The sequence below is a fragment of the Bubalus kerabau genome, chromosome 5 (genome assembly GCF_029407905.1).
Source record: "Bubalus kerabau isolate K-KA32 ecotype Philippines breed swamp buffalo chromosome 5, PCC_UOA_SB_1v2, whole genome shotgun sequence".
NCBI lineage: Eukaryota > Metazoa > Chordata > Mammalia > Artiodactyla > Bovidae > Bubalus > Bubalus kerabau.
In genome coordinates, this window is record NC_073628.1 from 81,269,989 (window position 1) to 81,297,974 (window position 27,986).

Consider the following 27,986-nt stretch of genomic DNA (forward strand, 5'->3'; position numbering starts at 1 on the left):
CTTGCAGAGGGGGGAAGGAATCAAACCCCCAAGATGGCGGCGGCGTCGGAGGAGCGGATGGCTGAGGAAGGAGGCGGCGGTCACGGCGACGGCGGCTCCCCTTCGGCCATCGCCTCTACCCAGCGACTGCCCCCACCGCCCCCGCCCCAGCCCCCGCAGCCGGGGTCCCAGGCGCCCCCAGCCCCGGCGCTGGCTCCGGACCAGCTGCCTCAAAACAACACGCTGGTGGCGCTGCCCATCGTAGCCATCGAGAACATCCTCAGCTTTATGTCCTACGACGAAATTAGCCAGCTCCGTCTGGTGAGGCCCCCTGGGGACCCTTGCCGCCCACTCCGAGAGCCGAGGTCTGGGGAGGGCCCCAAAGGGAAGAGCGTTCCCCGGGGAGGGAGCCCCTGGCGAGCTGCAGCTGCAGCTAAAGCACCAAGCGCACCCCTCCCGCCCCAAAGTCTCTCTTGGGGCTGGCCCGCGGGGCTTGTCCAGATTCCGCCCTTGCTTGGGGAGTGGGGGCGACTGCCTGCAGGAACTTGGCTTTGAGGGTCTGTGGGGCTCGGGGGCTCTGTGCCCCCGATCCGGAAGCGGGGCCACGGGCGGGGGCAGCAAGAGCTGGGCTTCCAACCTCTGTCCGGCCTGAGCGTGTACGCCGGAGGGGTCTCACCACCTGCCTTTTGTATATCACCTTCTAACCCCAGGCTGGAGTTGGGGGCGAGCACTTCGAAGTAGGCGAGATTATCCCGGCTAGGTTTGGTTTGTCTGTGAGAATAACGTATTGTTCCCCCTACCACCCAAGTTTCCTTGTTGCAAAAGATAAAAGTCGGATCGGTCCGTCCTCCCAAAAGCCAGTCGAGGTTTGGAGGAATTCAAACTCGTTTTGGTAACCTCAACCCCAGCGCCTTGGTTGACCAGTGAAGGCAATCCTGAGAAGTGGCTATCGGGCTTTCCCTCACCCCTGACAGTTGCCACCCCATCGTGAAGCACCTTGCCCCTTGAGAAGGTTTTTTTCCTCTCCTATATTTCATTTTCTAACTAGTGATTTACGCCCACCCGCCAGCTTTAGGAGACGTTTTATACCTTAAAATCACAGTTATTCTGTCCATGATTAATGAAAATAAATGAATTTGCCTTTGGGATTTTCTTCATCCCAGAGGCTTCACTGAAGGTTCAATGACTGTCTTAGTTCAGTCAGTCAGTTATTTTGCTTCCTCAGTGAATTTATCTTTAAGTGGGAAGGAAATTGAAGGAGGTGGACATTTTGAAATGATTACAAACCGTTTCTGTGTAGAAGCTAAATATGTGGTCGGGGTTTTTTTTTAAGAGGACAAAGACGTATCTGAATGTGCTGTGTATAGCGTTTTCTTAATAATCAATAAACCCTATTTTAGATTTACACCTTCAATTTAAAATTGATTATAATTGTATTTTTGAGATGCAAGCATATTTTTTAAAGGAGGCTATTAAATATTCAAACTGGTGAACCATTTATTTTCTTGTCAACACAGCACAATCAACCATGCCAGTCTGCAGGATAGAAAAATTCATTTGAAAAGTAATATTTTAAAATGATTGTCCCTTAAATGATTGAATTTCCAAAACGTGTTATCCTAGAATTTCTTGTAGAATCCTAACTATTCCTTCGATTTTTGATAAAGAATGATATTTGATCAGAATTCATGGTATACATTCTTGTTGCCTGGAAATTGGACATGACATTTGAATTGAGCCTTTCAGCCAGACAATGCCTTTGTAAAGCTTGGAATGTTCACCTTCTGCTTTATAAGTATTGAGAAAAACTGTGTGTGTGTGTGGGGGGGGGTGGTGGTGTTCATTTTGTTGGTCAATTTACTTCTTTAAAAATTAAAAACATTCTTAAAGGGGAGAAAACCAGCCTATCCTAGGGGACAGAGTTAAAAACACATCCCACAGTTTATTAGTAAATGACATCTCTTTCAACTGAAATACTCAGCTGCATTCTTATTTTTAAGCAGTTATCTATTCTAGTATTTTAAAGATACAAATTTGTAGTTTCAGAGATTTTTATCATAAGGAGTCCCTTACCACCCCCCTAAAAAGATTCAGCTCCCAGTTTTACTTCTTAAAGATGGTTTTTTCTCTGTTTTAGTAATGGGGAACTATTTCTTATTCCTTTCTTTACTTAAGGTTAATGGATAATTCTTAGATTTAAGTGGGTAACCTTTTGTGGCGATTTGGAAGTGTCTTTGGTTTTAAATTCTTTGGTTCATATGTCATAAGGTGCAATTCAAGTAACATGAAAGATTCTTGCCACTAGGTGTCAGCATTAATTTAATTATGATCATTAATGAAATTGGCAGTCTAGCGATAGTGCGTAGTATGTAAAGCCTTTCCTAATGTAAGTGACCGTTTGTACCTAACAGACTGTTTGCGAGAAAATCAATACCAGTGTGTATGCTGCTAACTGGCATATAAATTACATAGTTTCTTTTATTGTCAAGTATTTTTTTGAGTAGAGTTAAGGTTGGGTGTACTTAGAAAAGAGTGATATTAATTAAGAACAGAATTAGTTTCCATAAAGCTAAATGTCAACCATTCAGTAGTTAATGAGCTAGTTTACATATTTGTCAAGTGCATATTTTTTTCTTCCTTCAGCTTACTTGCCCTTTTAGAACCTTGGGCTTCCCAGATGGCTCAGGGGTACAGAATCCACCTGCAATGCAGGAGACACAGGAGACTCAGGTTCAATCCCTGGGTCATGGACGATATTCTGGAGGAGGAAATAGCAACCACTCCAGTGTTCTTGCCTGGAGAGTCCCAGGGACGGGGGAGCCTCGTGGGCTGCCGTCTTTGGGGTCTCACAGAGTCGGACACGACTGAAGCGACTTAGCAGCAGTAGCAGCCAGTGTTCTTGCCCAAAAAACCCCATGGACAGAAGAGCCTGGCGGGCTACAGTCTAAAGGGTAGCAAAGAGTCGGACACAACTGAGCACACACATTAAGGCCTCAGTCATAACTATTGTTAACACCTAAATTAGAGGACAGGTGCAGGGTCCATGTACTTACTGCTCTATATTTTCTTTATACAGTTTGTCCCACATTGCTAAAATAACATTTTCCAATTATTTTTGCTTCCTCTCACCATGAATAATTGAAATTTGACTCTCCAGTCTGGTTATTTCCAAAGGAATGTCCAGATCCCTTATTGAACTGGATTTTGTTTTGTTTTTTTCTACCGTTGACTATTGCTCCCAGAATGTACCCGGCTCTAATATATTTAAAATTATTTGGATGAAGATACCTTTTGAAATGACAAAATGTGTACTTTGAGTTGTTTTCCAGTAAATCACATAAATTTGTGCTGATGCAGCATTAGTCTGTCACATAAGGCCCCCTTCATAGGTATGAGAGTTTTTGAAACAAGTGGCAAAGGTTAAGGAAGGTCCTGCACCTAGTTGCAGAGCACATCACAGCCAAGTTGGAACATATAACGTTGACTTGTGAGTACAGAATTCTCACTGGGAAAAAAAAGTATGCAAGGCTTTTTAAAAGTTGTCTTAGAGAATTCCCTGGCAGCCCAGTGGACTGCCACTTTTATAAAGAGATATATAAAATCTCCTATAGATTTTTCCTCTGTGGTTCTAGTGGAGCTCCTGTAAATTTAATGGAATCCTATTAGTGGTTCAGGACAGATTTGATTAAAAGTTCAATTCAAGTGTCATGCTTATTATCTGGAATGAAATTTTCCATTTGACAGCAAAATACGTAAATCTATGTTTTTGTCCCAAGATATTTCTCTGGTGCACTCTAGCTGGTTAACTCATTTATAGTTCCTTTCACATCTTTTCTTCAAATGTGTTTGAAAAGTTCAGTTGTAGAGAGAGTTGACTGGTAGAAAATATGAAGGAAAATGGGAAAGTATTACCTTTTTTTTTTAAGTAGGCAAGATGTTTTCCTTATATCTCTTTCTCTATATCAGTAGTTCTCAATTTTGTCTCAGGACACCTTTACATTCTTAAAAGTTATTGAGGACCCAATTTGCTTACCTTTGAAGATTCTAAAATACACAAGAATGCACAGTGCATAATTCCATTAGCTGTCATCACATGTCATGTTGCCACACACGTTCTGCTGTGTCTTGTGAGAGAATAAGCATGAAAATGGCAAATAATATCTTGGTTTTATGAAAATGATTTAGCTTCAGAAACTCTCGAAAGGGTCTTGGGAACCCCAAGGGTCCCTCAACCACAGTTTGAGAACCATTGCTCTGTATCGCTGTATTATAGAAAATACACTGTCTATACTGCTGGGGTTTTTCTCCCCTACCATGTCATCATCAGGTTATTTATTTTATTAACAAGTTCTTAAGTATAGGTAAGAAATTATATTTTGGGAATACTTCACTCCGGCAGATTCTCAAAGGTGTCTAATCAGTAACCCTGTCCACAATATCATCTCTGAGACAGAATGTACACACCTTCCTTGAGCACATTTACAAAGAATCAGGATAACAAATGCAGAGTAGTAAATACAAGAGTGTTGAGGTTGATCAGCAGAGGCTTCCTCAGGGTCATGAATTTTTATCCAGTCAGTAAAAATGGAAGAACATTCCCAGTAGGAAAAAAAAAAGATATGTAATTATCCTAATTGTTTTGTTCAGGCTAATATTAAATTTACATTTTCTTTCCAAGTGCATATTTAGGAGGGACACACAGGGAATTTTTAATTTGTTGTAATTTTACCAACAGACAATTGAGAATTAACTCTGTCTCTCTATATAGTATTATATCTTAAATGGTCCATACCAAGAGGATAGAATTCTTTCTTATAAAAGATTAAAGTGTTCTTGTGAAAGAGATGGAAAGTTGTATAGGACTGGCTCATTCATTGTTCATTTTTTAAATGATTTTATCACCTCTGTCCGTGGGATCACATAGAGTTGGACACGGCTGAGCATGCATGTACCCGTCATTAACTTTTTGCCACATTTACTTTATCTTGTACGCTCATTCACCATATGAAAGTAAGGTGCAAATACAATGACATTTTACCCCTAAAATACTTCTATATAAACACAATATCATCACTTCCAAGGTATTTAATATTACATTTTATATTCAGGTTTCTCAGTTGTCACCAAAATGTGTTTTGATAGCTTGGAGAGGGGTTGGGGAGGTAGTTAAGGTTCTTAAATCTAATAAAGCATTAGTCTCTTTAATCTGGAACATTTCTCCCGCCTTTTCACTGTTTTCATTCTTTCATGACTTTGTAAAGAATCCAGCCCAGATGGCTGTCAAATATTCTGCACAGATTTGTCTAATTGAGAGGATTATAGGAAGATCTTGGTCTAGCTCCATCGCAAAACTTCAGTGGTGTGGCAAAAAACCCCCACCCACTGAAGTCCTGCTTTCTAGACTCGTGCCAGCAGTTTCTATAACAGGAGAGTATTAGAGACCCTAATCAATTGAGAATAATTAGGATAAACATTTCAGTCTACATAGCTACTGATCACTAAATTTAACAAGACACAAATCAGGGCTTCCCTGGTGGCTCAGTGGTAGAGAATCCGCCCACCAGTGCAGGAGACACAGGTTCAACCCCTAGTCCAGAAAGATCCCACATGCCTCGGAGCAGCTGAGCCCTTGCACCACAACTACTGAGCCTGTGCTCTAGAGCCCAGGAACTGCACCTACTGAAGTCCAAGCACCCTGAAGCCCATGCTCCCCAACAAAAGAGTATCCCCTGCTTGCTGCAACTGGAGAAAAGCTGGTGCAACCTAGCACAGCCAAAAAGAAATAAACAAAATTAGGGGAGGGAATACACAGATCAAAAGACCTGGATTGTTCCCTCCCCTCCCCGCCCCCAACATAGCTTGATTTTTATTGAGGTGCCGTCCTAGGTGCTTTGCTAACCCTTGAAATGTGTAGCCAGTATGAAAAAATGAGGAAACTGAGAGTAAACGTGTGTGTGTGTGTGTGTGAATCACTATTTGCTGGAAGACCCAAATTCTTAATTTCACTTTTTGCACTTAATGATTATGACCTTGAACAAGTTATATAAGTTCCTAAGGCCTCAGTTTTCTCATTGTAAAAAGAAAGGGTAGATTCTGGTGTCTTCTGTCCCTTTCAGGTCAAGGGTCTAAGCAGCCTAATCTTTGATAATAGCTTCCTTATTAATTGGGGGAAACTATTGGCTTTCCAGGTGGCACTAGTGGTAAAGAACCCTCATGCCAATGCAGAAGACATAAGAGACGCAGGTTTGATTCCTGGGCAGGAAGATCCGCTGGAGGAGGGCGTGGCAAACCCACTCCAATATTCTTGCCTGGAGAATCCCATGGACAGAGGAGCCTGGTGGGCTACAGTCCACGGGGTCACAAAGAGTCGGACACGACTGAAGCGACTTAGCATGCATGCATTGACTGTTCAGTTCATTTGAGAAAAAAATAAACATGGCATTTTAAATCTTGAAATAATTAACAAAGAAAACAAATCTGTTCTTCATACTAGAACAGCAGATAACAGAGGGGCAAGTTAAATGTCTCTATTGTATACTTATTCCATTAGTTACCTTTTGTTTATATAGTATGTATTTTCCTAATCTCTAAATACATTGATCGTTTTTGACATAGTCATCATCTTTGTATATTAGATTCTAGAATTTTTCTGTCCTGAGTAAATTGCCAAACTGCTAGGATTTTTGTTTTGTTTTAATAACTGGGGAAATGATATTTCTTTTCTGTAATCTTGGGAAATAATTAAAGTAACCCCAAATTTAGAGCTACACTTAAATAAGGTAATTTTGTTTTGCAAGTGAATATGCATTGATAGCAGTTATAATTATACTGCTCACCTTGGGGACAATTAATATATTTCTGTTTTTTCAGAGGTCACTTTGCTTCCTTCTGAATTCTGAATGAAAGAGAGTTATATGCTCTATGGTGTCTTTGTTTTTATTTTATTGGTCAGTCAGTGCTTATAAAACATTTATGAAAGGAAGAATGTTACATTAAATACTGTTCTTATAATATCAACTAATGCTTCAGATCTTTTTGGTTTTTGTGGTGCTATTCTAGTTTGCTTTTGTTACCTCCTATTTTCTAATTTTTTTTAGTTGAAGTATGGTTGATTTACAGTATTTGTTTCAGATGTATATTTTCTGATCTTTTTGCCAGCTTTTAATTAGAATGATGAGTTAAGACTCATTGATAAATCTTTTTTCTTGTCTTTTACCTCTTTATTTGGGATTCATCTGCGGTGGTTTCAGCTCTCTTCGTGTGAGATCTCCAGAACCTTATCTTTAGTTGTAACAGTATAGTTGCTTATGGAAAATGACCAGTCAACTGTCCCAATACCAGGTCTCTCCCAAAATGGATGCTCTTTTTCCTTTTCAATTTATTTCTCATTACTGTCTGATTTTCCTGATCAAAACACGGGAGCTTTTATTCTTCTCAGCCTTGCTTGCGTATCTGATCTGTCTTCGGAAGTAGTTTGCTAATGGTTTATTCATTCCAGGCTTTGTGCCTTTGTCCCATCAGCATTAACTTAGCAGTCCTGTCCTTTCTTCTTTTAAAGCCTAGGATCACGTTAAGTCTTCCTTGGTTGACCTTACCTGGTTATTTATTTATCACAAATTACTCAGCCGATTGTATGCTCATACGAGTCAGTACTCATTCCATTGCATTACTAGATCATTAAAAGATTTCTAAATTGAGTATTTAGCTAGATTTAGTGCAGCAAAGTTTTAGAATAATGAAATAATTTAGAAAGTACCTTGGAAGTTATTACAGCAGTGTGCGGTGTGCTAAATCACTTCAGTCATGTCCTACTCTGTGCAGCACTGTGGACTGTTGCCTTCCAGGCTCCGCTGTCCATGGGATCCTCCAAACAAGAATACTAGAGTGCGTTGTCATGCCCTCCTCCAGGAAATCTTCCCAACCCAGGGACTGAACCTGCTGCTCATGTGCCTGCTGCATTGCAAGCGGATTCTTTGTGACTGAGCCCCTCCTGACTTAATTTTTTACTTTGTAAATAAACATTTTTTTTCAGTTTTATAGAGATGGCACTGTATAAGTTTAAGATGTACGAAATAATGATTTGACTTAAAAAAAATTAGGAAATCATTACCACAGTGGATTTAGTTCCATTATTCAACTCAGAAATTATCAAAGAGGTTATAGAGTCCACAGAACAAAAGAGTATTTTTCTACAAAGTTGTCTTAGGGGATGCCTCACATTAAATAGTTTTAACAACAATGAAATCCCCAATTTTTATTCCTCAGAGTTCATTTTGAAGTCTTTGGGTGGGGTTTTTTTTTTTCCTACTTGATAATGTCTGTTGACTTTCAGACACAACTGAGTGACTGAACTGACTTTCTCCTATGACAGATTAGAATTTAGCCAGCTTTATATCCCCTCATCACACATACAAAGACATACTTTCTTTTTCTTCCTCCAGTAACATGATAAAAGTTTCTTTTTTCCTCACACGAAGTTCAGTACCATTGTTTATGGCAATGTGGTTCTCAAATGCAGTCCAGGTTTACCAGAAGGATTCCCAAGACTCAGGGAGTCTATATAATCTAAAATATTTTCATTACTGTACTAAGGTATTGTTTGCATTTTTTACTCTCATTCTTTCACAAAGGTCCAGTGGAGTTTTCCAGTAGTTCTGTGATATGTGATGGTACCATCATACAGCTAATGAAATGTGCACTTGTATATTGTGTTTTCTAGAATTTTCTTAGGTAAGAATACCTCAGTAGATTAATGCAAAAGAAGCAGATATGAAAATTCACTTATTTCTATTAAACTACTAGACCTAAACTAAATTAAAGAGATTTGTAGATGTACTCATTAAATATTTTGTTTTAGAAACATTTATATCAGTACATATTGGGTTTATTATTTTTTCAATGGACACTGAACAAATGTTTATAACTTATTCAGTTAGAAATAGATTCCACTGTATTTTAAAATATGATTTATCAGTAAAGTATCAGTACTTTATTATGTTTTCATCTACTTTGAAATTGAAAAGAACTGTTTACCTTCATACCTTTCATCTGGCGTACTACTATGTAGGGAATGGCTAGTATTTAGTATTAGGGTATCAAAACCTTTATCAGCTCAGCCCAGTTTACCGGAACTTTTGTCTGTATAATCTCAGGAGAAAGCTACTTTTGAGTTTCATCAGTATTTGGTTTTAGCAAGTATTTTTCAAGCATTTGTATTTGGGTGCTGTGAGGGATAGAAAGAAGCGTTAAGACAGCCATTGTCTAATCAACTTAGTCTTGATGTAGATTTATCTCAATTTTATCTCAGCATTGTGCTCTCAACATCCACACCTATACAGTGAGAATTGAGGTCCAGGTTGATACCTCTGAGTCAATGCAAAATACTCAGGAAACAAACAACAAACATATTTTGTGTAGTAGGTTTCATTAAGATAAGAAAGATACTGGGATATTTCAGAAATATAAGAGCTAAGTATATAAAGCAAAGTTTTCAAATTAGTGGTAAAGTTAAAATTGTTAACAAAATTGTTTAAACAATTTTTATATAGCAATTTATAGTTTACCGTGATTTAATGTCTATTTCTTTTAATCCTAATGATATCCCTGTGTATGAGGTACTATCCATATTTTACAGATGTCTGATTCAGGCTTTCAAAAAGAAACTGATTTGCCCAAGGACATAAAATGGCTGGACTCAAATTTAGGTGTTCTGACTTCAGATCCTATGCTTTTATTGTATAAAGATACCATTTTTAAAGTTAAGTGTCTGCTATACATGTTAAAATATTTTGAAGGATATGACAGTATCTAGTAGAGGCTTTGGCCATTATAAACTGTCATACTTCATCCAAGCCACTAGAAGAAATGATTTAAAACTTTCATTCTGGTAATGATAAAAACTTTGTGAGGGGTTAGACTCAAGTTTGAATATGTATTTTTGGCCAGAGAAGAATTTTCTTGTTTCAAACCATTAAAAGCCTTCAAATATTTTGTTTTAATGATCTTCAGAATTATAGACTTTGAGCATAATAGTGGGGATACATTCAGAACATTTCAACAGATACCTAAAGTGAAGAATCAAGTGGGGCTCTGAGCTTCCACTGCATGAGCCATGCGTTTGATCCCTGGTCAGGGAACTAAGATCCTGCAAGCCATGTCACACAACCAAGAAAAAGTCAAATATATAAATAAACAAGGAAACATATATATTCTCTTTTTTAAAAAAGAGTAAATTATTCCTTGCTTACATATAATATTAATTTTTAAATGTAGTATTGCAGGTTACAAGGAGGAATTCACATATACTGATTTAAAGATTCAGATAGCAAACTGGAGAACGATTCTAGCACAGAGAACTTTGAACCATCAGTTAATGAGTCTAAGTTAATTGTTATCAATTTGTTTTTAATTAATTTTTATATACTTTTTTGGCTGCACCATACAGCATCTGAGATCTTAGTTCCTTGACCAAGGGTTGTACCCACACACCTTACATTGGAAGCATGGATGGAGTCTTAACAACTGGATTACCAGGGAAGTCCCTTTATTAATTTTTATTGGAGTATAGTTGCTTAACAATGTTGTATTAGTTTCTGCTGCACAGCAAAGTGAATTAGTTATATATATACGTATATATCCCCTTTTTAGATTTCCTCTATATTTAGGTTACCACAGACATTTTCTGAAGTTTTTACTTTTAAAATTCTTTCTCATTCTGTCTTCCCATAGGTTTGTAAAAGAATGGACTTGGTCTGCCAGAGAATGTTGAATCAGGGATTTCTAAAGGTGGAAAGGTACCATAATCTATGTCAGAAACAAGTTAAAGCACAACTCCCAAGGTATGTTATGGTTAGCAGTGGCAGTAATTCTACAACTGGGGATTTTATTTGTTTCTTGATTATTATTATTTTTTAATCTAAGTAAGGGTTTACATGTTAAATGGTTTCCAAGTTTTTGTAGGAAAATATACACAGATCACCATAAGTGATTTTACTATGGTTTGTTCACGCTGGCCATATCTGTTCAACATTTTAGTTTGAGCCAGGGCATTTAGGCAAGAAAATGAAATTAAAGGCATCCAGATTGAAAGGAAGAAATAAAATTCTATTCACAGATAACATCATCTTGTATATACATGATATTATATATAAAATACACTGATTAGTTATCAGAGCTAAAAACAAGTTCAGCAAGGATACTAGATAAAAGACTAGTATACAAAAATCAATTGTATAATGCTATGCACTAGCGATAAACAATCCAAAAATGGAGACAATTCCATTTACAATAGCATTGATAGTAATATATATATATATAACAAAAGAAGTACAAAACTTGTTTATTAAAAACCAGAAAGCACGGTTATTAAAGACTTAAATAAACGGAAAGGCATTCTGTGATCATGGATTGGAAGATTTCATTTTAAGATGGCCAGGGATTGAATCTGCGTCTACTGTGTCTCCTTCATTGCAAATTCTTTACCCACTGAGTCATCTGGGAAGCCCATTAAAATGGCACTATTCCTCCAATTTTTATATATATATATATATACATTCAGTGCAACCCTTGGGCTTCCCAGGTGGCACTAGTGGTAAAGAACCTGGATATCAATACAGGAGACATAAGAGATACAGGTTTGATCCCTGGTTTGGGAAGATCACCTGGAGAAGGGCATGGCAACCCACTCCAGTATTCTTGCCTGGAGAGTCCCATGGACAGAGGAGCTTGGCAGGCTACAGTGGGGTTGCAAAGAGCCAGATGTGACTGAAGCAGCTTAGCACACAGAGCAACCCCTATCAGAATCCTAGCTGTCTTTTTATAGAAATTGACAGACTGATCCTGTAATTCCTATGGAAATGCAAAAAACTCAGAATAATCAAAACAATCTTGAAAAAGAACAAAGTTGGAAAACTACCATTTCCCAGTTTCAAAGCTTTAGCCACAATAATCAGTCTGGTGCTAACATAAAAATAGACATACAGATCAATGGAAGAGAGTCCGGAAAGTCGACCTTTACATTTTTTGTCAATTGATTTTCAACAAAAATGCCAGGAAAATTCAATGAGGAAGGAATAGTGTTTTCAACAAATGATGCTGGGACAAAAGAATGAAGTTGAAGACGTTCCTCAAACCATATACAAAAATTAGCTGAAAATTAACCACAGACTTAAGTGTGAATGTCAGTGCTATATTATAAAACCTTGAGAAGAAAACAGTCGTAAACCTTTATTAACTTGGATTAGGTTCTTTAGATACAACATCAAAAGGACAAGTAACAAAAGAAAAAAGTAGACAAACTAGAATTCATCAAAATTTAAAATGTCTATGCCTCCAAGGACACCATCCAGAAAATAAAAAGACAGCCACAGAATGGGACAAGATGTTTGCAGCCCGTGTATCTGTTACGGGACTTGTATCCAGATTATATTAGGGAGTCTTACTACTCAGCAATAAAAAGGGGGACTTCCCTGGTGGCCATTGGTTAAGATTCCACCCTTCCAATGCAAGGGGCACAGGTTCCACCCCTGGTCCAGGAATTAAGATCCCACATTTTCCTGGTGTGACCAAAATATTTTTTTTAAGGTATAAACAATAAAAAGGTAAATAACCCCAATTTGAAAATGGGAAAAGAATTTGATATAAATTTCTCCAAAGAAGATGTACTAAAGGCCAAACATCATTAGTCATAAGGGCATTGCAAATCAAAATACTATGGGATACCAGTGAACACCCACCAGGATGGATGGCTAAAATTTAAAAGGACAAAAGTTGGGAGGGAGATGGACAAAGTGGAACTTTCACATATTACTGGTGGGATAATAAAATGTTGCAGCCACTTTACAAAACAGTTTCTCAAAAATTGAAATACAGAGTTAACAAAAGATGCAGCGGGCATATGCTGCTTATATGCATATACTGCTGTATACTGCATTTCACCGCTGTAGATACTCAGGGGAAATGAAACTATGTCTACACAAAGTACACAGGTACTCACAGCAGCATTATTCATCATAGCCAGAAAGGGGAAACAACCCAGGAGTCCAGCAACAGATGAATGGATAATCAAAATTATGGAATGTCCATAGAATAATATTCAGCAATAAAAAGGAATGAAGAACTCTGAGACATCCTTCTACATGGATGAACCTTGAAAACATGCCAAGTGAAAGAAGATAGACACAAAACACGTACTGTTATGATTCCAGTTATCTGAAGTGTCCCGAATAGGCAAATCCATAGAAACGGTACATTAGTTGTTGCCAAGGGCTGGATAATGAGAGTAATTAATAATAGTTACAGGCTTTCTTTTCATGATGATGAAAATGTTCTGAAATGAGATGGTAGTGATGGGTACACAAGTGTGAATATAGTAAAAATCACTAAATGGTACCCTTGAAAAGTGAATTATATGTGAATTATGTCTCAAAACTTTTGAAAAGTTAAAATGAGCTGATCTTGGAGCAAAAATACATGGTCTCTTGTCCTTATGTCCATGTATACTTCTTTCATTTATCTCATTTCTCTGATTCTAATAGCCATTAGGCTTGAGCTTGATATACCCAAGTGAAAGTAAAAGTTAGTTGCACAGTCGTGTCCAACTCTTTGCAATCCCATGGACTGCAGCCTGCCCAGCTTCTCCATGGAATTCTCCAGGCATGAGTACTGGAGTGAGTTGCCATTTCTTTCTCCAGGGAATTTTCCCAACCCAGGTATTGAACCCAAGTGTCCTGCATTGCAGGCAGATTCTTTACCAACTGAGCCACTAAGGAATCCATATAGCAAAAGGGCAAAACATAAAAAAATAATTTTTTTCAAATGTTTTATCAATAAATATTTGATTGATCCTTAGCAAGGATTTCTAAACATAGTGATTCATTTATCGTTGCGTTAAATTATGACCCAGTTGTAGATTTCTAAATTAACATGTAAATAAATGTTAGGCTTACATTAAGGTACTTTGTTTGGTTAGCATTTTAGTCCACAGTACTTCTTTTAATGGTTGCTTTTTTTTTTTTTTTTGGTAGGAGAGAGTCAGAAAGGAGAAACCATTCATTAGCTCGGCATGCAGACATCCTCGCTGCTGTTGAAACAAGGCTGTCATTATTAAATATGACTTTCATGAAGTATGTGGACTCCAATCTCTGTTGCTTCATACCAGGAAAGGTAAAATAGAATTGCTTACTTAGTAACAGCTGGATTGGACTGTTTAAACTTCAAATTACTATGAAGTTATAGAGTGATTTTTTTAAATGACAGAATCACTCCTACTTCTTTGGTCATCTGTGAATTCAGTAATCACAATATTAAAGGGTAAGTTGTATAGATAATTGTGGGCTTTTGACTTTTGTTTTTTTTTTTTTAATTTTGGCCACCACATGAGGCACGTGGGATCTTAGTTTCCTGAGCAGGGACCCAGCCCAAGCCCCCTGCTATGGGAGTGCAGTCTTCCTTAATTGCCAGGGAAGTCCCATTGCTACTTCTTTGAGTGGGTTTCTAGGAATGGATTTGTTTAGCTTCTGTGCAATAACTTATATAAATATATATCATTTATGTGATCTGTATACTTAAACTTTTGATTATGAAATATGCTATAAAAGCCCTACAATTCTTCAGGAAAGTTTTTTAAGGGTTCATACGCAAAGAAAAATTTTTAAGCTTTTACTTTTTGTAAAGATGCCAGAGATACAGCAATGAGCAAGAATAGGTATTGTCTCTGCCTTCAAGATTGTTACCATTTTAGGGAGGGGAGTTGGGAGAGACAAGCTGGTTTTGTTTTGTTTGAGAAATGTTTCATGAAAACAACTTAAAAACTTCCAGATTGGACAAGAATAGATAATTACTGTATAGCAGTATACTCTGGGCTAAGTAATAGTGCTGTTTAACACAGAAATAAGTTTATTGTGGTGTATTTACTGTGACTAAGTTAATAAAGGACCCAGAATTCAACATGCTGCTCATACCTTCACTGATACCTTGCTTCCTGAATTGAGTGTAAATTCAGAATGAAATAACTTCAGTATCTTTTTATGTGGAAGAGATGGAGATAGAATTAAAGATCATTTTGCTATTTAGCTGCTACTGGCAAAAGGTTCCCTTAACATGGTTGGAACTAATTAATACTTAGTAAAATTTGAATGCTCTCTTTTTGTTATTTCCATTGATAATTAACATTGGCAGTATTTTATTATTTTCTTCATTTTCAATATTCTATAATGTTTGTTGGGAGCCAGAGGAGTCCTGTTTCTTATTTAAAGTATTCTTTGGTATAGCTCACTTTCCTCATATTAGCTACTGATGCTTTTCTATAAAAAGGTGACCAGTTAGAAACTTTAGATTCTAATTCTTAGACCAGATTTTATCCAGGTCTAATTCATAGGTCTTAATTCAGTGATGTTCACTGAACTAAAATAGGTTGTCTCCTATAGTTAGCCTCATAGTTTTTATTGCATATCTCAAAATGTTAAGATTATGAATGTTTAAGACACCTCTCTATGTTTCATAACCTCAAGAGACAGTTCAACCAGTTATTGTTAATGAGAGCTGAATAGTTGGCAGCAAAGTCCATATGGCCTGCAAAGCCAAAGATATTTTAGTACCAGCCTTTACAGAAGTTGTCTATCTGTTGTTCTAGTTGATCAAGATCATATGATTGAAATGATGATATTTACTGTCTAAACAAATGAGGTTAAATTCAGCTGAGTCTTGCTATTTTTTTTTTGGAAACCACTTGTTTTCTCTTTTAATTCTAGTACTAATGGAGGTGGTAGCAGTGGAGGGTGTTTCAGTTTTGAAGCTTATGTGTATCCCCTTGGGCATTTGCTCCTTAACTGAGACCTTTACCTTACCTGCAGTGGAAAAGTCTTCCATTTTTCCTTAATATTACCCATTTCTTCACAAGATCTTATTCTAATTTATTTTTCTCCTACAAGTCTGAACTGGAAAAACAAATAATTTTTGTTTTGATTATCACTTTGGTTTTTTCTGCCATCTTCATAGCTTATATTTTGCCTAAATCAACACTGTATACTTAGATTAATACTTTTTATTTTTATGTAACTGGTACTTTTTAGCTTAGGCTAAGTCTAAACTGCTAACTTAACATAGTTTGCAATATTTGGGTTGTTTTATCATTATTCTTTTTTGAACTTTCTCATCCTTAAACTTTCATATTCTGTCTTCAGAACATAAGGATATGGCATTAAATATCACATCCGTAAATGAAGATATTCTATGAAATACTTTTCTTTCAGTTTAGTGTATAATCTTGATTTTGTATATGATTTCTATAGTAGTTTATTCTTGGTTTCTCCAGCATCTTGCTCCTGGGTTCATTTCACAAATTAGTTTTTACAAGTTACTTAAGTGAATCTGGGTAATAGCAACATTCATTTAAATTAGATTGCCTGATATATACCAGAATTTTGGACTTTTAAACTAACAGATGGGGGAAAAATTTTTTTTTAATTATTCTCTGAAAGAACAATCAAATTCGTTTGTAAAATTAAATGGTAGGATGAAGATAGAAGATTAAATGTATGTTTACCTCTTAACTCCTCCCCATACTCGACTCAGTAAAGTAAATGATGTAATTTTTAAAAGGAAGAAAAGATAAAGCCCCATGAAAAGGAGATCAAGAGAGTAGACAGTAGCAGCAGAATTTTGGAAGTTGGAAAGTAGATGAACAAATGATAACTGACTTAGAAGAACTGAGGAAGTTAATTCCTAACCTGTCAGTGGGGGAAGCTGGGAGTCAATGTAGTATGCACAGCTGAACTTCTAAAAAATTCTAGAGTTGAAAGCACTTCTGAAAATGGGGCTAAAACAAAAAGATTGGTTGAGAATCTGTATTTAGGAATGATTTAAATCTGTAGGTCCCCTCTCCAACTCCAAACAAGCTAAATCATTGCCCTTCTACCCAGTGAAAATCTAAGGCTTATTCATGGGAGGGGTTTAAAATGGAGTCTCTTGACAAGGATACCGTACTAACAACAAAGGCATTTAAAGGTCTGTCTAAAGAATTCAGACTGGTTGGGAGTTTGCCACTATGAGCTCTGGGAAGGATCAGCAAACTTTTCTGTAAAGGGCCAGATAATAAATATTTTTGACTTTGTGGACCGTGTGGTCTGTGTCATGTCATGGTCTGTTTCTCAACTGAGAAACAGCCATGATTCTACATGTGGTAAATGAACGGGTGTGCTCATGTTCTAATAAAAACCTAATTTACAGAAATAGGCACAGGTCAGTTAGGGCCATAGTTGCAGACTCTGGCCACTATATTGATGTTCCATTCATCTTTTCTCAGAATCAAGTATAGATTCTTGGCTTATTCCTATATATATTTCTCAAATCTTCTGACTGACATACAGAAGTCAAACTTTTTATAGTAAGTTCTTGATCAGTATCAGCAGTTCACACAAACTGAAAACCACATGGAGCAGAGGCCAACTAATCATTCCAGGAGATATAATAATGAAAAAAGACATGAATAATTTCTTTTCTTCATTATTACTAACAACCCCAGTAAACCTTTTGTGCTTATTGAAATATAGTGGTCTCCAAAAGTCAGTGGTTTCATGGTATAAATGATTGTCATGAAGCTAGATTTCCCTGAAAGAACTTAAAAATCTGTAGATTTTGTATTGCTGGTTTGTTTTTAATGCTGTTTTCGGTGGGGGGAGGGAACTGGTGATGGTCATTCTTTATTCTTTTTTTGAGGGGTAGCACTCTTTTGATACAATTTCACATTTACACAAAAATTGCAAAAAATATGACAAGGAATTCCCATATTTCTTTTATCCAGATCAGCAGTTATTTACCTTTTGTCTCATTTCCTTTTGTTCTCTCTCTGCATATGTGTTTTATTTTTCTGAACCGTTTGAAGAAAAGTTGGAGATACTGTGACCGTTATTCTGAAATATTTCAGTGTATTCCCTAAGAACTAGAACATTTTCTTGCTTAACCACAGTACAGATAACAAGCTTAGGGAATTTAACATTGATCCAATACACTGATCAGCAGTCCATATTCAAGGTTCATTTCTTATCCCAATAATAGTTTTCCTAGCTATTTTTATTTCTGAGTCCAGAATCCAATCTAGGATCACACATGAATTTGTTAGTTCTCTTTAATGTGGAATAATTCCCTACATTTTGTATTTCTTGGGCTTCAAGTTTTTGAAGTTATTTTGAGGAATAAATATCCTTCAATTTGAGTTTATCTAATGTTTCCAGAATGTTGTATTTTTGTTTCTTTTAAAATTGGTTTTAGTGTGAAGACATTCTTAAAAATAACTCTGGCTTAGAAGCATTTCCTCTTTTCATTTTGCTGGTCCTCAAGGAAATACATGCAGTCATTGAACCTTTAAAATGAAAAAAAAATTAATCTATTTTCATTGAATTTTTTAGGTCCCTGTTCTTACACCCCTAAACTCCACCTTTACTACCAGTTTGGCTAACAAGATCTGATCAGCTTTTTATGTGCTGCATTTTTAAATATAAGCAAGGAGTAGAGAATCACCAGGCTAATAAGAAACACAAAGTAAAACAAATGGAGAACAAAAGACCTTTGAGAAAGCAATACAAGGATATAAAACTTGAACAAACTGTGACTAATAGTCTAAGAGAAATATTAATCAGAAAAATACAGACAAACACATGCCATATAAAGAATTACAAATATGGAAGAAAAAATAAATGAGAGGAAAATTAAGGAAATCTCAAGTGGAGCAAAGAGAAGGAAATGGCAACCCACTCCAGTATTCTTGCCTGGAAAATTCCACGGACAGAGGAACCTGATGGGCTACAGTTCATGGGGTCACAAAGAGTCAGCCATGGCTGAGCACATCAGCAAGTGGAACAAAAAGAAACAGAAAATGAGAACATACAAGGTTCAATATTCTAATGGGAGCTTTGTTTGCTAAGGGCATCTCTGGTAGCTCAGCTGGTAAAGAATCTGCCTGCAATGCAGGAGACCCCGGTTTGATTCCTGTGTCGGGAAGACCTGCTGGAGAAAGGATAGGCTACCCACTCCAGTATTCTTGGGCTTCCCTGGTGGCTCAGCTGCTAAAGAATCCTCCTGCAATGCAGGAGACCTGGGTTCAGTCCCTGGGATGGGAAGATCCCATGAAGAAGGGAACAGCTACTCATTCCAGTATTCTGACCTAGAGAAGTCCATGGAGTCCCAAAGAGTCTCACTTGCACTACTTTGTTTGCTAAACAGTAGATTAAATAAGATAGAAATTCTCTCATCTATAATAGTTGAAAGCCTTAAATGATGTTCATAGTATGTCATTTATTACTCTGCCAATTTAAACATAAACATGATAGAGTAAACTGTATGTGCTGGGAATGTGATAGTTGTTCACATTTGGTTTCTTACCATTCTTTCTTAAAACTTAAAAATATTTTTCATAAGTATTAATTATCTCTAGTATTCAGCAGTGGCATATTACTTGAAAAGTGTATAAATAGCCATTAAAGAGTTTCAATGACCTGCCTAAGACCTGTGGTCTTTACACTGGATATAAGACTCAAACCATTACATTCTGGTTGCTAAAGTAATTTTCAGAAAGTGATTAAACCTATTGAGAAAATGAAAAATTTTAAAAATCAGGTAAATACTGTGCTTTTCTTAACATGTATGTCTACAACCATTTCAGCCACTGATGACTCTGAATGCTAGAAGTGGTTTGGTTCTAACATGCTGTCTTTTTCTTCACCTTGTCCTTTGCTTATAACTTTTGGACACAGGAAAGAAAATGTTTTTAATTTTATTGAAAACATGGATTGGATGAGTCCACTTAATTAAAATAACCTCTATGTAGTAAGATTTAAAAACACTAAATTTCCTAATAGAACACTTGGGCAAAGGGAGAGAGATACACCTTGTTTTCACACTGTATTTAGAAGGCTGAATACGGTAGATAAGAATATTTCACATTTTGCTTTACAGTTGTCATTTAGTATTAGTAATCCCTATGCGATATTTTGATATGAAATTAATTCTGAAGAATCAGGGTTATGGAAGAGGATTCACTACATAATAAATTTATTTTAAAAACCTAGAATAAATGCATGGTACATAATAAAGTGTTAGTTGCTCAGTCTTGTCTCACTTTTTGCGACCCCATGGACTGTAGCCTGTCAGGCTCCTCTGTCCATGGGATTCTCATGGCAAGAATACTAGAGTAGTTTGTCATTTCCTTCTCCAGGGAATCTTTCAAGCCCAGGGATCGAACCCCGGTCTCTCGCATTTCAGGTAAATTCTTGACCGACTGAGCTACCAGGGAAGCCCATGGTACATAGTAACACTACATACATTTGGATTTCCTAGCCAGCTCCTCACTGCAGCGCTCCTCTTTAGTCATGTACACCCTCCTGCTCAGACTTCTCTTCTCATTGAAATTCTGCTTACTTCTCATTGCCAAGTCCTTCATCAGGCCTATTCAATGCTCAAACAAATCTTATCCCTGTCTGCTTCCTTTTTCACACAGTGCTTTGCTTGTACATTGAACTTACTCAGTTTGAACTAGTCTTTGCTGTGTATGGGTCTTTCACTAAGTCATCTTGCACAGGTTAAGATGTATGTCTTATTCATGCTTGAGTCATTGTAGCAGTCATTTCTAGTCTAGGTCAAACATACTGTAAATATTCTTCTGTCTACCAGTATTTATGTACATAAACTTATTAGGTCCATTTATCCTCTCAGTAAAAATTCTGTTAACAATGACCATTGTATTCAAAACAATATCTAGCCTCTAAAAATCATCTTCTTGTATTGACTTTAACCTTGTGGCTTGTCCCTAACCAGTTTTATTTAGATGTGTCAGTATTAGGCAGTTTATGTTATTTGACCATCTTTATCACTCATTTAACGAACGTTGATTAGGGTGTCTGCCATGTGCCAGATACTGCTAGGCTGTGGGGATCTGACAGTGGAAACTAGGTATGGTCTCTTCTCTCATTGAGCTTACTATGTTATGGGAAAAAGAAATTAACAGGAAGAGGTAGTACTTAAACCTTCTAATGTGTATTCTGAGGAAAAAATAAAGGATTTGATGAAGGTGTTAACATACTTAAAGAGGGTTCAGAAAAGACTGCTTACTCTGAGAAAGTGTTACTGAGACCTCAAGTGTGAATTAGAAATTTGGGGCTGGAGAAGGTAGGGGAGATATGCAGGGAGAACATGACAGAAAAGAGCTCATAATGTGCAAAACCCTGAGCAACAGAGAGAGAGAGGGTTTGCTTTAGGTCAGAGAGCTGAGGGTTACTTTGCACCTGTAGGTGGAATGTACTAGCACTGAGGAAGACATCAAATAATACTGGAGTGTTGCAGTACTTTGCTTACTTACAACACACATGTAGCGCTACTATGGATCGGTTAATATCCTATCACTAGCAGATTCTTTGTAGTAGAATGTGACAGACTAGTAACATGAGGGACTACTGCTAACGTATATAAGTGTATATTTTGTAATTTGACCATTTTGTATTTATATATAAATATTAGGTAATTTTTTTTAGCCCCAGAACAGTAAAGATGCTTAATAAATATAAATATGAAACATATAGTATTATAACAAGCCCAAAGCCAGGTGTTACAGGTGGTAATGTTACCATTGGTCAGTGTATCAGTTAAGTCACCCTGTAGATCTCTGTAGAATTTGCAAAACAAGCAGTCACCTTACTCCTTGTTTACCTATATTCTTTAAAAAAGATAAAGTGCTAATGAGAGCTCATTATTTTAGGTGATTGATGAGATTTATCGTGTGTTGAGATATGTCAATTCTACCAGAGCCCCTCAGCGAGCTCATGAAGTACTTCAAGAGTTAAGGGATATTTCCTCCATGGCAATGGAATACTTTGATGAAAAGATTGTTCCAATTCTAAAGAGGAAATTGCCAGGATCAGATGTATCTGGAAGACTCATGGGCTCTCCTCCAGGTATCTTTTGTTTATAATACTTTCAGTTTATAATCATGTTCATACATAGGTTTGTAACTTGCCTTTTTTTTCTCCCACTTAACTGTGTATCTTGAACTTTTCTGGGTCTGTAACTGTGTATCTGCAGCATCATTTTTAATGACAGATTACATTACAGACCATATCTTACATAGTTCATCCACTGCTGTTATGCACATTTGTCTCCAGGTTTTTCAGTATTTGAACCACACTGAAGAACAATCTTATGGCTGAATCTTTATACATATCCACAATTTTTAACTGGGCATAAATTTGTTAGAGCAATTTTTAGTAAAACATTTGTTTCATTCAGACTAGTTAGCTCCCTGGAGTACTCAGTAGAGTGAGTGGGTGTCTGTAATTTAATAATAAAGCTTATGGCATCTCAGCATTAATATATCTAATACTTATTGAGTACTATTATGCGGACAGCACTATACTGTGTCCTATGAAGACTAAAAAGAATTGTAATACATGATATCTGCTCTCAAGAATCTTATTATTTCATAGGGTAAGACATAATCATGACTCAAATTATTGCAGGCAAGAGAATAGTTTAAAGGAGTGTCCATTTACATGCCAAATGAGTAGAGAGAAAAATCTTAAGGAAGATAAAATCATTGTTGGCTGGTCTGATTGAGACTTCACAAGAGGTGAGAAACTGATCTGAGCCTTGTTAGTTGGCTAAAGGTAAGCTGAGAAAAAACAATGTATCAGTCAAGGAAAATATTCTGGTTATTTAAATGTATGAGGAGAAAATTAGCATTAGGGTGCAGATGGATCCATATGGTTCTTGATAGGGTTTTAGAAAAGCTTCAGAGATAGGGTTTAAAAGTGATTTTTATGCCCATGGTACATTGTTATTCCTAAAACAGAATAGTTCCAAAGCCTTCCTACATCATGTCAGAAGTTCTTCCTGGTCATCGAGTGTGATGTAACCCTTTTTGGTGGTATCCCAATTATTTGGCTAATGTTGACACCAAACATTCAACTAAGTGCAGACAGGACTTATGAACCTAATAGGTCTGTACGTCTGACTCAGATATTTATGTTTCCTTGTGTGTAATAAGATAGAAAGTAATTCTACTCTAGTTTTACATTTATATTTTCTTAACTAGGTTCTAAAAAAGTTTTATAATATTTTTAAATCCAAGTTAACACCCCTGGGCACTCTTTGCTTTTGCTGGCAATCCACATATTGCCACATGAACATGAGAATCAGAATTCAGACTCATTTATAGTTAATACAAAGTATTTGATTAATTCATTAGACCAAGTAGATTGCAAAGAAGAAATCTGCAGAGGTGATATTACTGAGGACATTCCATTTTTTAAGAAGTCTCATTAATTATTACTGGTGGTGAGCCATTGAAGTGATTGACCATTTTAAACCATTTCTCCATAGTTCCAGGACCGTCTGCAGCCTTGACTACAATGCAACTCTTCTCCAAGCAAAACCCTTCAAGACAAGAGGTTACCAAACTCCAGCAGCAGGTTAAGACAAATGGTGCTGGAGTGACTGTTCTCAGGCGTGAAATTTCTGAGCTTCGCACCAAAGTGCAAGAACAGCAGAAACAGCTTCAAGACCAGGACCAGAAACTGCTAGAGCAGACCCAGATCATAGGTGAACAGAACGCACGGTTGGCAGAGCTGGAGCGCAAATTGCGAGAAGTAATGGAGAGTGCAGTGGGAAACTCCTCAGGGTCTGGGCAGAGCGAAGAGTCTCCTCGGAAACGAAAAAAGGCCGCAGAAGCCATAGACTGTCTTAGGAAATCTAAACGTCTCCGGAATAGAAAGTAAATCGGAATGTGCTTCTAGCGCCAGAGGAAGACCTGGCTTTGTAGCTTGACCAGTTCTGCGTATCTGGACACCGCGCGACACGGTGTCCCTCAGCTCTAGGCTTTCAGAACACAACTTAAACTTGAACTCTCATGGTTGGGACTTTTTTTTTTCCTGCTTCTCCTCGTTGAACTGATGCACAGAATCTTTTTACTTTGCAATAGATTTGTACTAACCAGACCTATTCTATCATGTTTTGAGAAGTTAACCTTTTTTTGTGTGCAGATAATGTTTAAAGCAAATTTGTTTCTGCATATATGCACATTACATAAGGATCTTAAACCAGTCTTGACAGACTAGAAACTAAGTTTAATACAGAAAATGTCCTGTTCACTTGAAAGAGAAGACCTACTTTTTAAATGGACAGTATCTTGTTTTTAAAAAAAAAAAAAGTTGACTTTTTGTTATAAGTGACCTTTGTCTGGAATGTCTGAAAAGTAGTAAATGCTTTTTGGTATTGAAGTAATGGGTAACTAAAACGGACTTCCATAGTATTGACTGTAGAAGGGGCCTCTACAGTATTGACTATATATTTTTATAAACTACTGGCAAGGGACTTATCCAGTTGTTATATACATGTTTTCAGTTCTCTTTTGGGGCCATGACCTACATTTGCATGGATGCATGCATGCATTGCCTAGTCAACTCACTTAAAAAAGCTCTTGCACTGGTATTGATCTTGAACCTCTATACTTCTCCACTTTTTAGAGCAGTGTCTTAGTTCATTTAAGCGCTTAACATCTTCCACTGCAACAGCTTGCTTTGGTGGGTGAGGGGGAGTGGTATTTGTATGTCCATTTGTCCTCCGGTTTTACAGGATAAGAGTATTAAAGCCCGCTGCTTTAGCTGTTCTCTGTAGGGTTCAGGTACACTGGCTAAGACAGAACCCCAAATTCTTTATGTTGATATCAGACCTCTGGTAACTATTACTGTTCCTGACTCACCACTGTGTATGCTTATTGATCCATTGTGGCCATGACCAGTGGTGTGAGTAGGGAACCCAACTTATGGGATGCAGTTGTTTTGCCATTGAAAAACTGTTCATTGAAGAAAATTGTACTATGAAAAAGCATTTTGATTGTTTCATTTCTGGGGGGTGACCTGAGGGAAGCTTTTTAATATTAATTTCAGGCTTTCCTTATCCTTCAACTTTCAACAAAAGCTTTAATTTTGTTTGCACTCCTGTTTTGAGCTTGTAACTGGAAAAGCATGTCTTGCACTGTCAACCTTCTGAGTGGTCACTTTAACACCTGTACAGTGATTATTTTCCCCAGTTGTGTATTTTTTGAAACAGTCAACTATTACTGTCTAGTTTTATTTTAATGTACTAAATTATGTAGTCATTATTTGACTGTTAAGTTAAACAACTGTTGCCTTGGGCTTCAGTTATTTAAGGTAAACTTAGGTGTAATATAGAATACTATCCCTTTCCAGGTGGGAGTTTGACACCTGTATAAAACCTAAGGTTTTGGTAAGTACCTTAGTTGAAGAAAAGCACAAGGTCACTACCTTTTTTTAATCCGTCCAACATGATATGGTTATGCATCCTTGAGATTAACTTCACCAAATGAAACTTCTTATCCATTTTTAATAGTGTCCTTAGATTTTGATCAATTCTTTGTCTAACATTAAAACTCCATTCACTATGTAGTTATGTTTTCAATGAAAAACCATAAAATAACGTCCAAGTGTTTTCATGGTTTGTTGGGAAGGTAATTTTAAAATAAACAATTTCCAAAAATCATCTGTCAGCCAAGATCATCCATAAAAGTCCCTGTCTGGAACTCATTTTCTCAGGAGGTCTCATTTGTGTAGTCATAGGATTTAGCCATATTCTCACAACTTTGGAGGAGGCCTACTGGAATACTTGCTCATGGCCTTTAATAGTTCGCTTTCCTGGTAATACGAAGATGTTTTTAAGTAACAGTACATGTCTACAGGTTTATAAAGTATGATCTTGATGCATCAAAGGGATATAACCTCAGATGATCTTTTTTAATAATGTTAATGAGTTATTTAAAGTTTCCTGGGTTTCTTTTTAAACTCCAGCTAGATAACCCTAAATGTATCTACAGTCTTAGTTAACATGAATATTTGGCTTCCATAATAAACATTCACACTATTAAAAGATAGATTTTCTGTTTCAAAATCCAAATTTCTACCATATATACTTGTAATCATCTGCCCACAAATTTAATGAGTTGCACTTGTTAATGGGTGAATGTGGCATAACAGTAGGAAATAAAGCACTACAGTTGTTTTAAATCTTAACTAGCTAAAATATGTTAGGATATTGCCTTGGCCAGTTTGATAGCTGTTATACTTGCATTTGGGTAGTATAATGGTTTTTAAGTGTCAACAAATCACAAAATATTTCCATCACCTAAAACTGACATATGTTACAGGAAAATTGTAAGTTAGCAACCCGAGAGAGAACTATTCTGCTCTGGATTGTAGGGCAGTAATTTAAATACTGTATGTTAATATGTTAAATGTTAGGACATTTCATAAAGTATTCCCATCATCTTCCTTGACTAGTCTTTCAGAGGATACTTAAAGTTGTCCCACTTGCAAACTGATCACAACACTACAGACAGATAAAATGTGGAAAGGCGGATGAAAAATGGAAAGGACTGCCGCCCGCTCGCCCCCCACAGGAGTCTCTGCTTGTTTCCCACGTGGACTTGACTTGGTTTTCACGTATTCTGAACTATGTATTATTTCAGAGCATGAGGATATAGAACCTGTTGTTTTTCAAGCTCCTCTTTGATGTACAGAGCCTGGAAATAAGGGCAAACACAGATGTAATCAGAGTAATCAGTAATCATACTGTTTTAAAAACTTGGGGTGCCATCAGGTCTAAAGCCACTGGTTTTGGAAACAAATTTCTTTTTTTTTTTTTTTTTTCAGTAAAACATGTTTTTGGAGTACTGAACTTTACAGGGGCTTGCCTTAATCTCTATTTAGTAGTTTCAAGATATATGCGCTATTCTACTTGTTAAAATATTCTATGTAGCCCCTAAGGTGGGTAAGACAGTATAAGTAATGCCTAAATAAATAAGCTAAAAGGTGTCACTACAGCTGGATTTTTGAGAGAAAATGGACATATGAACATAGGCTATGTGTAATAAAAATAATGGCACCTTAAGATTGCACTATTTTATGCATTATTTTATATGCCATTTCATAGCCTGCACTTTAATCTCCAAAGAAATGATGTGTGATGTCCCAGTTGTTCCTTATTAATAACTGTTTCCTGAGACAGGGCACTTAATTCTATTTTACTATACCGAAGTAGTTTCTTGGAGGTAGATTCCTCTTTTGAGTTCTCTATTTCCTTAGCCATAATATTTTCTAGGATCTAGGAACTCCCTATCTTGTCTTATTTTCAACAGTATATAATTTTAATTTAAAATCTCACACTTGGTGATCAGCACATTCTTAATATACTGCTCTAGCAATGAGTACCCATTTGTTAACACTTACCAAATGTCCTTCAGAATAATCATACGTTGTAAAATTTGAAACCAGGAATAAAGGCATTCTGCCTTGTACGATGCAGTCTCTTGAAAAATGGCTGTTCCTAATGTAAAATCCAGTACATGCAGTGATTTGGCTTGGGATCTGAATTTCTTTCACTAGTCTCAAAAGGTTAATAAGAACTACTTCAAAAAGCTCTGTAGCCTGCCATCTTGAGGTGAATTATTTTCAAGAAATACTATATAATCTACAAAATGAAATTAGCAATTAGTTGACTGCTGCCTACCATGAGTTTATTTTTAATAGCAATATATTTATATTTGTGATAAATATGATAGGCTTAAGTAATGGCCTTTTCCAGCTTCCTAAGAATCTTTGTTAAATTTCTGAAATTCAAAGGTCAAAAACTGAAATTTTTCCTGTTGTGTCTGAAGAGAACCATGAGATTTAGAAGCATATTGGTAATCCATTAGGTCCATTGCCAAAGTAGATACTGGTCCGTATTCAAAGCTATACCTAAAATTTGATGCGTTTAAAATTCCTTTATGTTGTGCCATGTCTGTTTACTTATGGTCATGAGCAACAATAAATTACCGTAGTTTATCTCTGGAATTTTAATTGTTATAACCTAATTTAATTACTGGAAAGTGAAAAACACCTCCCGGTCACACAACAGGGTACGTAAATAAATGTGTTGTTACCAGTGCTACCTGTTTTCTTTGTATTTCA

General features: G+C 36.7%; 1 protein-coding gene across 2 annotated transcripts; it reads left to right on the forward strand.

The window, feature by feature from the left end:
- FBXO28 (F-box protein 28) lies at positions 1-27,962 on the forward strand. 2 transcript variants are annotated; one of them, XM_055581967.1, is made up of 5 exons: positions 1-300; positions 10,708-10,817; positions 14,004-14,142; positions 21,725-21,920; positions 23,344-27,962. In XM_055581967.1, the coding sequence occupies exons 1-5, from the start codon at positions 34-36 to the stop codon at positions 23,736-23,738; spliced, it is 1,107 nt and encodes a 368-aa protein (XP_055437942.1). In that variant the 5' UTR covers positions 1-33; the 3' UTR covers positions 23,739-27,962. The 2 variants fall into 2 exon arrangements, with proteins under 2 accessions (XP_055437942.1, XP_055437943.1); XM_055581968.1 differs by lacking the exon at positions 21,725-21,920 and having other exon boundaries at positions 23,344-23,516.
- The last annotated feature ends 24 nt before the right edge of the window (positions 27,963-27,986 follow it).